The sequence below is a fragment of the Varroa jacobsoni genome, unplaced genomic scaffold, assembly GCF_002532875.2.
Source record: "Varroa jacobsoni isolate VJ856 unplaced genomic scaffold, vjacob_1.0 scaffold_1029, whole genome shotgun sequence".
In the NCBI taxonomy this organism is placed as follows: Eukaryota; Metazoa; Arthropoda; class Arachnida; order Mesostigmata; family Varroidae; genus Varroa; species Varroa jacobsoni.
This window is the reverse complement of record NW_019213931.1, coordinates 54,050-67,963: the sequence shown is the minus strand read 5'-3', so window position 1 is coordinate 67,963 and position 13,914 is coordinate 54,050. Positions and strand designations below refer to the sequence as shown.

Genomic DNA, 13,914 nt, shown 5'->3' with positions numbered 1-13,914 from the left:
TAACCGCTGGATGTTGTCAGGTCGGGCATAGTGAAGCGTGCGGTAGTCCTTCGCCCAGCTCGGTTAATGCAGATACGCTCCAACAGGGGGAGCTAGAATTTAACTGCCAATTTCTTTAGTCGCTCTATAGATGGCGCCACGTATCAGTAGTCCCCGATTAAATGCGAAACCCATATGCGTCGAACTTTTGTTTACTTTAAGCATTGCTTCTAGGTTTCTCTGTAGATTTTTATGTAGAGATAATATCAATTTAACTTTAAGCTTACACAAATGACCAAATATATTACATCTTTCTCCTAGATTACATTTTATTTTTTCTAGATATTACTAAAATGCTACAACATCGTTAGAGTATTTACATTATTAATCATTCGGCAACTCGTATATAAATAATGTAATTTTTAACGGTTTTATGGCAACAATTTAACCGTTGTATGACTCATAGTAATCGACAACGCAGCGACGCTGCAACCAATTCTCGTCGATAATGGTTGTCTTTTATTGATTTTATCTAGTTTAATTAGCATGATTGTATGCAATTCCCTTTTGAGTACTAGAAATGTCGAGCAATCGAAAATATTGAGAGATGTGTATAGACAAAAGCTTTTTGTATATAAAAAAAAAAGGTTAGATGGTCTTATTTGGTAAATTTGACTTAAATAATTTAACTTTATAATTTTATCTATAATAATACTTAGTAGTTATTTTAAGTTCATAATAAACTGTTCTAAAATTGCGTTCAACCTCTCATTATCTCATCCGTTGAATTAATAGCAGGTTTGTGTGAATAGAAATGCGATCAAATGCTTGTAATGATAACGTGCAATGGACTTCCGCACCTCGGACAGCAAAAGCGAACAATCTGATTAATATACATTCCCGCCACAACTGATATCCCAGTAGCGGCCCTGGCTATGACGCTTATTTCCTCCACAAATCTTCCACTCATATACTCAGCAGCCTATAGGAAAACAGCGACGTATAAGAGTCACTGTTTACAAGTAAGAGCGTTTTCGCATTATACCGCGCCCATCACACGAATTCAATTGTTCATCTTCGTCAAAGGGCATTTATAATAAAATGCGATATTGTGCTGTAATTTCAAGATAAACACTATGTATAAATTAAAATCGGTATCGGTCAGTTTGGCTTTGTTATTTTAGACGAGTCTGTGATGCTTCCTACGGCTGAACTTTTTCCATTCAGATAAGCGTCAACACTATTATGAGTAGAAGTACTAGAGAATCCGGTGATTAACTCATACACACGATCTAGGGTGCGACAAACAACTCATTTTTGTAACAGTTTCTCAGGTGGTTCAGGTGGAGTATCGCCAACGTAAATAGTCCACGTATAAAGCACCGTTGAAGTGTTTCTGGTGCCATTCATTCTGTCTTAGCCTGAACATCTACACATCATTGTGAAATCTTGCGGCGTCAATACCTTTACGTTTTTGTATAAAGGCAACTCTTATAAGAATGTCCGTTAGAAGGTCTCTTTTTTGTGATTATCAGTTAATTAAGTTGGAGAAGCTAATTGTACTTTTGTATCTCGACGAGGCAGTGCTCTGTCATAGTCATACAGAAAAGGAGATCGGTGCTCAAATTTATACAAACGTTCCTCGAAAAACCTTCTTGGCAAAGACCAACGTATTCAGCATTTCATAACCAAGTTAATGAGGATTACTAATTAAACACAAGTTGTCAAAAATAAAGCGCCTTTACTGCAACTTTTACTGCATCACACTGTTCCAAGCTTTCACAAATCTAGTCTCATTTCCGACTAAATTAACTTGTTCATTTGATATCGTGCGAAGTTTGGAAAGATAAGTTATCACACTTGTAAGCCATTGGCAACTCGTTGGTTCATCATTTTTTAAATTGGTTCTCCTACTTTGTATTGTCATTTCGCCGTCTTTCCACTTCGTCTTCCTTCCCTTAAGGCCTATTCGCCCTTCCGGTTTCTTTGGCTAAACTTTTGTTATATATCTTTTGATAACATTTCTATCTAAACGTGCTAAACAGTTACGACGGAAATGGTGTGAAGCTTTCATGTTGTGTTCATGACTTTGAACGTGAAAATACGCATCAAGCGATTAGAGACCCGACGTCGCGCCTACCATCGTAAAAAAACTTGACCAACGAGCGTAACGAGCCGATGAAGAATGTTCGTGCGCAAACTTATCCTCTGATTGCCGCGATGCGGTCACGTGATATTGTTTGTTATTGTTTTTCGACGCTGAGCTGAACATAGGACCTTTAGCCGGCCCAACACTTATCTTAGTACCACTTCTACATACGTTTTTCTTTCTATCTATTTACTCATTTTCTTAACATATACATAGGCAGAGACAGGTAGAAGCAGAGGAACAAATTTCAAAATGACATTAGCATTTCTGTAACGGTGATCCTATTTATTATTACTACGGTTACCACTACGCTAATAATTGTCGCTGCAAAATTAGCACAACCATGGCTATATAAACGGCTGTTTCTGTTAATCAAATAACAACCAGGGTCGTTACTGCATGAAGAAATCATCATCAGCCTATCAGAGCTATTGACCACTGTGGACTATGATGCCGCATGTTTGAGATGCTCATTTATAGATAATATTAGTTTATTTTCAATGATGAACCAATGATATATTAATCGGTTTCCAATAGCAAAAAAGGCAAAGATTAATAATAATTTGTAATCTTTTTCCCTTATTCAACATTTCTGATTGATATCTGTTATGTCCTCGATGAACGAAGCAGCCGTACCTGCTGGAAGCATTTCACGGAGGGAAATTAAGGCGAGACTGCTTATGGCTATTGTAAACGAATAGGATGTTTTTTTTAGTTAGTTGTTGCTTAGTTTCCATATACTACAATAGCATTCAGCATAAAAGCGATACATCAAGCTATTCCATAATAAAAAGCTCTTGATTTCTTTAAGATTACAAGCATTTATAGTTTCATTGACCTGTTTGGAGTTTCTTCAATTTTAACTCAGCTGAGCAGTCATGACACTACACGTTATTTATTCCTTCACATATTATAGCAGCCATTCTATGAAAGTTAGTCCATGTCTAAAAACAAGTCTTTTCCTTCCCAGACGCTGGTTCAAAGACACAATCGATTATATTAGGCTGTTACAAATGAATCCGCAGGCCTTTGAAACTGAACAATTTTTGAACTAGTAAGACCCTAAGGATGCTTTTAATATGCTTTAGAAATATTCTCCTTTATTTTTTGCACATTTGTCCTATCGTTCTGACAAATTCTGGATAGCTATACCTCTAGCATTCGAAGAACTCGAGCTATCAGGTTGTATGAATTGTCTCATTTTCAGAGAATATCTTATATATTAGTAAATGCCTCTGATACTGATTGGAAGTAGCCCCACCACTTCACTTCTGAAACCACTTGACGGTACTGCTACTCGATTTCCTTCCAGAGCGACGCCTTTCTCTCTCTCAGGTCACGTTCCGGCTGGCGATGGAAGCAGAATCAAGCCTTTCCTATGACGACCGTATGTTCCAGGCGAGTCCTTTGTTGGTTAAAGTTCCGTGGTTTCACGTGCAATACATCACATGCAACTTCCATTAGTCTAGGGTCAATTTACGGGAGGGCTATCTTTATTCAGCATTTAAGTTCTGTAATATGTTACATATGAAATGCGAGTTTTCGCCGATAGAGTTCTTAGATCCCAAGCTAAGCTTTCATGAAAATCCTTTTCGATTACAACAATACGTTTTTGTTTCCCGCGTCTCTACATCTGGTCATTTCGTTGCTGGTTTTCGATTCTCCTGTCTCCGCTGTTAAAATGTTTGCACCATCCACGTACTGTGCTTTCGCTCAAGGCCTCCTTGCCTAAAATCTTCATCAATCTTTAATGAATACTCTACAGCGTTGCGGCATTCGAGGAGCAAAACCAAAAGATGTTTTTGAACTAATTTCTGCTGAAGTAAAGCCAGCCGGTTTTCACTCTTTCTGCAACTTTCTGGAAATCGCAAGTTTCCAGAAGATGGAATATTTACCAGCCGAATTTCGTCTCCTACATTCAAAAGCTATTCAGTTTTAAAGTCTATCCGAAAAAATTCTGCCGCAAAAGGTCAGTGTCAAAATTCTAAAAGCTTTGAGAAATTAATCTAAACAAAGTTTCACTTGAATGTCCGGCGCCGCCGTTAGGTGGATTAGGTTACAGGTAGATTGACTAAATCAATTTGCATGCAACAAACCATAAGGGGTATGCAGACTTACTTCTTATGCTAAAATCATTGTGGTTACACTTCTCGAAGTTTCCAAGAAACGGATATACTATGGTATAACTATAGCAAAAAATATGGATTATCAATCCAGCTACATCATTAGACCAACCACGTGATTTAGTTAGGACGCGCGGTCTTATAAGATGTCCATGAACTTCCTAAACGTTTCATCAGTGCCATCTTAACTGGCCTTCTCGTAGCATTCTTATGTTTTTGTAACAGACGGCATTCAGAAAGAGTATCTCGAAAGCGAGGGGTTTCATGTGGGACTCTCTGCGTAGCTTTTCTAGACGGGATTGCTCGAGCATTTGGACGACCGAGTTCCGAACTTTTTTTTGGCTATACAAGTGCATCCATTAATTGTACGTACGTTCCAATACCTACCTCTAGAGTGAGTAGAACGATGTTGTCCGGTATGTACATTGAGACACGTTCTTAGTTTTAAAACAGCCCGTAGCAGAAATGAGACACTTAAAATCATAAATAGCCCCCTAGCGTTCCCTTAGGTAGAGAATGAGGTCTCATGAATTAAATTCGAAGGAAGTCCTTAAACTATTTTTTAAGAGCTTTGCGTCATTTTTTTACGTCGAAAATCATACAAATCAGATATTAGATTGTTAACTACGAACAGGTGAAGATTGTGAGTTCTTGTGAGCATTAGGTATTATAAGTGCGCAAGAATGAAACGTTAATTATTACAACGAGGGCAGTCATACGGCGGACATGCTAAATGAAGCCCGCGCATGAAAAAGCTGTACCAAATAGTAACTGAAAAGATCGTTTCTGTTGTAGGTAATTTGAAAAGTGTGAATAGCATACGAACCTGCACTTCCTGCCGCAACGAGTCTGGACTAGAGTCGCGTGGGGAAGAGAGTCCTGAAATTCAAAAGAATCATAGTAGTTGTATGTAATATAAACTGAATTTACACATTTCAGTACCTACTGATACCACAAACGCCCTAATTATGTGTTACCTGTAGCAAGAGCAGAGTTTCGAGGTCATGAACTTTGGAATAATTACAGTAGTTTTAGAGCAAAGCACAGGACTCTTCCGCATAGTATCTAATCAAATACTTTGCCACCCCGCGTGTCAATTCGAAACATTACAAACCGAATATTAAATATTTCACTGTCATATTAACAATTATTCCTTTATTTTGTTGTCATAATAACACCTTCTTTGTTCTTTGGCGGCATAGCTAAACGATTAGTAGTATTGTCGAAGAAATATATGTGCGACTAGTTCTCAATGGAAGCAATTGTGGTTGCATAGAAGATTCTCTTCTGTTTGTATCAGGTGGGATAACTGGACGAAAAGAGCGATTTCCCACCATTCTCACATACGAGAAAGTGAGGTAGAAGTAATACTTTAGAGTCATCATGGACGAATGACAGAAAAATAAACGTACGACATGGTACGAGACGATTTCAGTTGCTCCATCACTGAAAAGTGATGGATATTCATCAAAGCGTATCAGAGATACATAATGTTATGGTCAAGAATGTAAACAACTTGTCGTTGTTAACCGATCTGCTGTCAGTTTTCGACCGACGGATACATAGCAAAGCTGCGTTACCGAACTTGTTGTTCGAAAAGGCTGCCCGAAGAAGTCCGAAGAAGAATTCGGATGCTTGGATGAGCATACATCACTGCAGTGTTTATGTGGCACCTTCTTTTCGTAGGACATTTACGGTCAGTATCTGGCAACTCTATACAGAAAATATTGCCACTTGTTCTTTACACGATATGTATGTGGTTTTTCTTGTCGGAAAGATTACTTCGCCGTGCACGCAAGCTCTTCCTTCCTTCCTTCCCTCGTGTCAGAGCAGGCGACCACGTGGACCATAACCTAACGCCGCTATCGCAGCTAACTGCCTGTATTTCGGCCCGATCTGGCCCCCAATTCGTTTATTCCTTGTGGCTATTTAACCGATAGCTGGAGATATGTGTCTGGTTTGTCCTTCGGACAGCTGGCTGGACTCCAGGTCTCATCGCTCGGTCCCTTTCACAGAGCGCGGACTTTTTCGCTGACACCAACTTGTGAAGAATTAGGCCGTTGGTCGGACACGGAAACGGTAGCAGCTAGAGCTGATCGCGCCTGAACTAGCAGCTATTCACCGTTTACGTATTGACAAAAAAATAGCTGAGTTTCCATTTAGGAAAAATCGTAGCAAGACGATATGATTGACTGGTATAAATGTAAATACGCAATTTTTCAGGGAAGGAACCAGAGTCGTTGTTTACTTAGGCGTTCGTCGGGCTGAGCTTTTTTGAATTAGCCATATAACAAAAAACCTGAATAAAACTATTGTATTGCAATACTCTGCACGGACATGCTGTTTTCACGTCATATTCTTAAAATGCCGATGCGTTTAGACGGAAAACAAACTAGATTTCGAAACCAACTGTGACGATATCCGACGTTTCGGAAAGTTCGCTATTCTGGCTAACTTAACCTTGGGTGTCTTTAATTCTCTGATTCATACCAGTCACTCAACTCGGTCTAGTATTGTTGTTTGAATGGGCAGTTGATAGGGCAATACCCGGGATGCAAAGTAAACCCAGGGATCATATGGATAGAATTTTTTTTTTTGCTACCTATAATGTCAGAAGCACCACACACACCCACAAAAAGTCAATTAAATGAGCAAAGTCCCAAACAATAGGACTCAATAGTTTGACGAGAAGGCCTAAATTGAAAAACTATTATCTAGGAAAACTCATTATATCCAGAAATATAAGCTTATATTGCGCTTGCACCGAATTTGGCGTACCTGTTTCAAATAGATTATTCAAACGTCACATGTAAAGTTATACGCCACAATTTTAGGTGCGTCTTACGCTTAGTAATCGTCCAATTAGTGACACTAGCGTTTTATGTTCGCCTAGTGGGCCTTTTCCCTGACACTGTTCACTGTTGATTCTTGGCCACGTGTTAAGTTAACAAGTTCTAACAAGATACAAAATATACATATGCAATAATTTGATCCATAGTTGAGTGGCTAGATCGTAAATAAGACTCTTAATTTCATTCGTTAGCGCCGAACGCCCCGCCAATGTCTTGCGTACAAGCATCGACAACATTTAGCACATAGGCCTTTTGTAATCGATATGAAATAAAGGAAGCGTCAACAATTTCGTGCGCTTTTCTGTAACACAATGACTTTTGGAAGTATTGTAAACTGAATTTTCCTTTGTCAGAAAATTTATATAGGATGTGCGTTCATTTTTTGTTGAGTCATTCCTTCGCAAATTTAGAAGCGTCTATAGTTGAAAAAACTTCATGTCTGTGCCGTTTTGACTTCTGACGGTAATAATTAAACAATTGGCGTCATAATACGATAGCCGACGATGTAACTTTCGCAGACTAACTGCAAACAGAAAATATAATACTTCTTTATAGACAAGTGTTGTAGACGAGGCCGCTATGGTAACATATTCGCAATTCAGCAAAAAGCAAAGAAGAATACACATATAATGAACGTAAACAAGTCATAAAATGTCGGTGGCTTTGTCAATCAAAGGCCATGCTAGCGTTAGTTTACGATCTAAGAGTTTTAACAACTCGCTAAAAGGAACATCAAAAAGGTCGAACGTTTATGTTGTACGATGCGTACAAGTGTCCAGCGTTCGGCGCTAATATAAGCTATAGTCTGGACGATTTTTGCTATAGGATTAACAAAAACACTTTTGCTTGGAACAATATTTAAGCTAAGACCTACTCTCGCTACGCCCATATGGTCACTTCGATTACGACAATGAAAGTTAATAGAAACAGACCCACTTACACAACTGACGGTATCAGACAATTTAAATATCGCGCCTCGATTTACCAGACGCCTGCCCATAGAATACAACGAGACTAATATAATGATGCTATTTATTATCCTCGACTGTGACAGTACATCGAGTGTCTTGCACTGCTAGATAGTACACACCGTTGCTATTATATAAAGCTGAATTCGCCACTAAAGTATATAATATAACGCTGCAAAAATATTGCGCGAAATGTATTGTTGCGGTATTCTTTTTAATAGTTCGTCAGCTTCTGAATCCACACATGTTTACTAGTTTGATGCCTGATCATGTGGTCTGAACCTTGCTAAAATGCTAACCAATTGTTTTATGGAGCACTTACTTTAGTCAACTTTTAAGTTTTACAGAACACTTAAAAAATAGTTTAGTTAGCAATAATTCATAACTGACAATAGCTTTTTATTAGTTGCTTCCATTGTTGTTGTTACAATCATCACCGACTTTCATTTGACAGTTGGTGATTTAGTCGACTTTTTTAGATGTTGCCATCCACTTACGATTCATTCGACATTTTCCTCCTCCCTTTGTTGCCTTCTGTCAGCCCTCAATTTTGCCGACGATGGGAATCTATGTAGACCAAATAGGGCACATCTTCAACCAGAGCGGGGCGCAGTGCCCCTTACCCTCTTACAATTTTTGTCCGCTTGTATCTCGAGAGATACTGATCCATAAGCTTTCTAAAATTACCTTTCTTATTTGACACTCCTGGTCAACAAGCAGCGCGGTAAGCTTCACCTAGATCCATCATAGCTAGAAAGGAAGCAACAAAATGTTTACCCCACTTTTTTAGACAATCAGTTACCCCGTCGCCTGTTGTGACGCATTGCGACTTGCGTTATTGCAATTACCCTGCGAATGTATTTGCAAACAGACATACCCGACAGGTAATCTATAGCCGCACTTGTAGACTACAAATACCACCTCCGCTATCGGTCATAATAGGCACCTCTTTTTTCCAACCTTTAGTGCATATCCCTGCGCGAATTCAGGCATCGGGCAATTTAACTTCCTAGACGGCACGAACATATCATCAGTGCAGATAAAGCTATATGGTATAGTTACGTAAGGCACGTTTAGTCACGTTGGACATTATATCGTTAAGGAGTAAGCACGACCATCGTAGCAGCGGGAGAAGTGCGCGTTAGCATAAGCAACAGTGCATGTCTAACAAAAGCAAGCCAGGCAAAATCAGCGTAAAGCCAACGTTGTCGAACCCATTAAGAACATAGGCTTAGGATGCGCAGCGAGCACCTCTCTTTTGCAATCACCGTCGCTACAGCCACCGCCGATGTTCGAGACATCATTGCGGTCGGCCGACACGTCTCTTACGCTTGGATTTGGTCACTCTACGGTACGTTGATTAGTTCTTTGATTAAAAATCCTCTCTGGTGCAAGATGTAAAAGTTACTAGCATTTGGCCTACGAGAAAATGTGTTGAGTCATAAAGGTACACACAGAACTCAACTGCATAAAGGAAAGCGATTATAAAAAAAAAAAAGGAAAAAGAATTAAAAACAGTTCGGCGATTGTTCTGTGCTCGAAGTGCTATACCACTGGACGAACCGCGTCTATACTTATCGATGCTATTTATGTAAGACCAAAACCTGAACTATATTATTTCATGTTTAAAGCAGCCTAAAAATTATAATCATATTGGAGATGGGAGCAGTAAAAACGACCTGTCCGGTTTATATTTGACAATATCAACTAACTTAAAAGGCACCGACCCGCTAGATAGCTCTTATATCTTGTTAGTAATCGTAAGTTATTTTTAGCATGCTTCAATGTCTTCATTTGTCCTGTGATCATAATAGGTAACTGCAACTGTCCTTAATAGCATCCTAGCTAATTCTGAGATGAGAACATCTCACGTTTAAGCTAAGATTCGGTTGTGTGTTTGTGATCGAGAGTGAAGAATAGAATACAACAGATAGATTTTAAATTTTGCCAGATGCGTACTGCGACGTCTTAATGGAAGGACAGACCGTAAGCACCATGAGCGTCGTTAAGTATGGAACACATATATGTATATAGGGCATAAAGTTTATATATATACAGTGTATAAATACGTCGTGCAGCATGAAATTAAACTACTGAAATAGTTGTTTTCTGTAACAGAATGGCACTAAATGTTTCTTGGTTTATTGCTCTGGTGTATACCGCTGTAGCATATATAGATGACTATGGTTTTTTCAGTATACCGCTGTTCAATGCAAGCCACCCTGAATGGGACGTTATGAACATTTTAGAAATTATCAAAAGATATTCACTAATTATGAAGCGACACCATTGCTAAAATTTGTAAACACAGCAACTTTCATTAGTTGTAATTAAGACTTTACATCGCGCGTTACTTTACACCTATTGGGTTACTAAGGCCCAGTTTTGGGAAACGGCTTGCTAGCTTTAAACAAACCTATATTTAGGCAGCGTGAACAATATGTGAGAGAGATCTAATTTCCGGACAACGCCGTTTGACGCTGTTCTGGAAAGTTATCTGAACTTATTGGCTTGAAGGTTTCGCAGAATATTAGCCTAAGTATTACCTGAAACAATGCTTTTCATTTCGCGATCTAACATACAAAATCACACTATATGCTGATCTCAACAAAAAAAAATTATACACTATTTTATAGAAGCTTAGCATTTTCGTAAAAATGTTTCGTCGTATTTTTATATTATTATTATTATACTGACAAAATTTTTTTGGCCCCAATTGAAGAAATAATAGAAAAAAATGTAACGCAAACAGTTTCTCATATTTCCAAGATATATTTTCTGCCGAGAAGTAAAACCTTACGTCTATAAATGGTGTAAGCACTTGTACTTGATAATGAATTAAAGGCAATAGTAAATATTCATGATGCTTCCGAAAAAGAGACTGCGATGACTTTCATCGGATAACTAGTTGGTATGATCTGAGAGACATCTGCATAGTTCGTCACGTAGGAGTAGAGTAGCAGACTGAGGAACTCAGATCTTAGAGCTATCTTTTTGTGCAATGACCAGTTGTGTCAGTGTCCCTTGTACAAGTCAGTCTCAACGATCTATAAGGGACTGTGTGTGATGGCCTGTCCTAAGTGGCCGATGCTGCTTAAGGATAACCCGTAACCATTACATGGTTCATTTGATCTCTGGTGACGTTTTTTTTCGTACGTTTTTTTTGCGCTGTCATGCTTCTGCAACCGGAAGCCTGTTGGACGAATCTAGACATGTGCTACAATGAAGAACTGAATAATACGCGCATTGTGCCAGCTCTTTACTGCTTAAGTAATACAACATCAGTTTCAGTCACCTAGTGATAGACCAAGGGAACGAGTAGGACATTGCAACATTACATTGAGCTGTTGGCTGGTATCACAGAAGAACGAACTATCGGCAGAAATAACGTGATAAAAATGGAAGAAATAAAAGTGTTTTCATTGCGTCACCTTGAAAATCTGCTAAATTTAACAAGGTACCAAAAGCTGCTTAGCTTACTATATCTGTCGATATTGACCCTAAGAGATACGCGAACTTAAATGAAGTGAAAATCTTTTTCAATCAATAACTTTCTTTAGTTAATGCACTTTAGCAAATGCATCTCGTGCTTCGGCAAAGGTGCTGCTCACGGACCCAACTATAACCAAGCCATTGTATTGGACCATCCTTCAGTGTAATTATAATGGTGACGTTTAAGGAGGGTCTAGGCTAATAATGCGATTATTTTCGTACCTTGCTGCTGTTGTTGCTGTTGAAGATGATTACTGGTGATAGCCGCAACACCGCGACAGAAATCTTCGAAGGTAATCACTCCTCGATTCGATGGATCGAAGTATTCCATTATGGAAGCCATTTGCTGCAATAAGCCGGACCAAAATGCAAACGAAGCAATGTAAGACTTATCTAGAATATTATACCTAAAACGTTCGCGCGATCAGTTTATGTATGAACTTTAAAAACTTTTAGCTAACATTACTTCAGTGGGTCGTTTCCCATGCTACTGCAATTTTACCCTTTTGATTTAACATCAAGGATGACCAAACATTGAATCTTGATCTAATAAAGAAGTTCTATTTTCACCGTTGGAGTTAACCAGCTACTTTTGATCACTACCCCATCACGTATTTCAACGTAAACATCTATACGTTTGCCTGCTACCCTAAAGGACGCATGAGGTTGTCGAAGCTCGAAACTCGGTGTAGAGCCATTCCGTGCGATAGTAGAAGTCAATCGTCTGAAGCAATGTTCAGCTACAGCATCTGGGGTATTTACTAACTCATTTTGATGTTCCGTTCGTTGCAAAGATGGTTGGCTTGCATTTCTGTGTTAGGATATAAAAGTATGGCCCGGCGTTCGATACCCAGAGATGGAAGGTGGCCTCATATTATGTATTAATATACGTTAGTATAGTATTGATCCCAAAACAAGCATCGGCTGCGCTGAGTTTTCGAGTTCCTCTTTTTTCTGTGAGTTATTCCGCTGATCCAGCAGGATCTCATAGAGAAAGCTCGTAAACTTACTTAATCATTGTGAATGTTGCCGAAGCAGTATATTAATTGAACAGCATGAGAATATCTATCCGGTATTATTAGTTCCTCTAATACAAAATTTGAAAAAGATTGTTATTTGAAGGTCACTTCGCGGCCTAACAAGCCTGGCTGTTTTTATCTTTATGCTATAGAGCTACTTCAACGTCATAAGAGCTAAATTCAACTAGGTTGAGAGAAAACTGCAATTAGTTTAGATTAAATGACAAAAACAAAATAGATGATATAGAGATGCTCAAAATACTCATATAAGCCTATACATTCATAAATTCAGAACATGCATTGAAGACCACGCATATATATTTACTTTTTTGTTGGTGAGTTCTTCCCAATTTCATACTTCGTCCCTTTTCTTGTTTGCTGTTTGAATTTCAATCTCAAACGACAGGAAAATCTTGTTGATAAACTGACAACGCCATCGTTCAACAAATTACGCGAAGTCAATGGGCAAGTCGCATACGATCGTCGTCAGCTTGTCTATCAATCACCTATCTCCGCGACAAAAGTACCCTAAATACTAAGCATCTGTCTGAAGTGTGAAAACCTTCAGCTGTACAAACGAACAGGTTCTAATCGTCTATTTTCACCACTTCCCTAAGCCATACAACCTCGCGCACTGCTTTTCTCTTGAAATGTTCTATCTAACATTATCTTTACGAATTGAGTGATCTTCTTGCGTATTGCTGAATCTCGACCATCGCAAGGACTCACCACAAACGGCTGTGCGCATCTAGAACGGATCGCATTGTCTCCCGTTCTGCCTTTACTGCCCCACCTAGTAATTAGCTAGCCTACTATTACAATTAGTCTCATAGTACCTTACAATTTTCGTCTGGAGACTGAAAGAAAGGTTCCCTTCCAGTCAGTGCCTTCCCTAGGCATTCAATAGGATTTCAAGTGACAGAACAGGATGGCGTCTATGGACGTCAATGAGCTTTATTTGATCCTTCCTTCATTAATTCTCGTTTATCTCCGATTACAATGTAATTGTAGCGGAGTTATCAAACCATTACAGCCGAAGATTGTTTATCATCAAGTGGCCTGTGTTGCTTTTGTTACCGCCGCTTTCGGGTGTTTAGGAGACTAAATAGAAGCGATAAGCCAAAACGGCTTATTAGCAAGTGACGATGAGAATATAGGCGGGCTTTTATGCCGTTTAGCCTAGAAACTTCGCTACATTATTCATATACCAGTTATTTAATTAATACGCTTAGAACAATTAAAACACACAGACACGGGTATATGGGTCTGCACGTACCGTCGAGTTAGTAGAGCGAAAACAGCGACGTTATCTAGTTTAGAATCGGAAGCCCT

At 38.9% G+C, this 13,914-nt stretch overlaps 1 protein-coding gene across 1 annotated transcript in view; it reads right to left on the bottom strand.

Moving 5' to 3' along the window:
• The window catches only part of LOC111265937 (rab11 family-interacting protein 4), a 67,879-nt gene that overhangs the window by 22,705 nt on the left and 31,260 nt on the right, over positions 1-13,914 (bottom strand). The window contains exons 2-3 of the mRNA XM_022842973.2: positions 11,786-11,909; positions 5,078-5,130 (exon numbers count right to left, since the gene is read on the bottom strand). Coding sequence (XP_022698708.2) covers positions 5,078-5,130; positions 11,786-11,909 — 177 coding nt within the window. The remainder of the gene's footprint in view (positions 1-5,077; positions 5,131-11,785; positions 11,910-13,914) is intronic.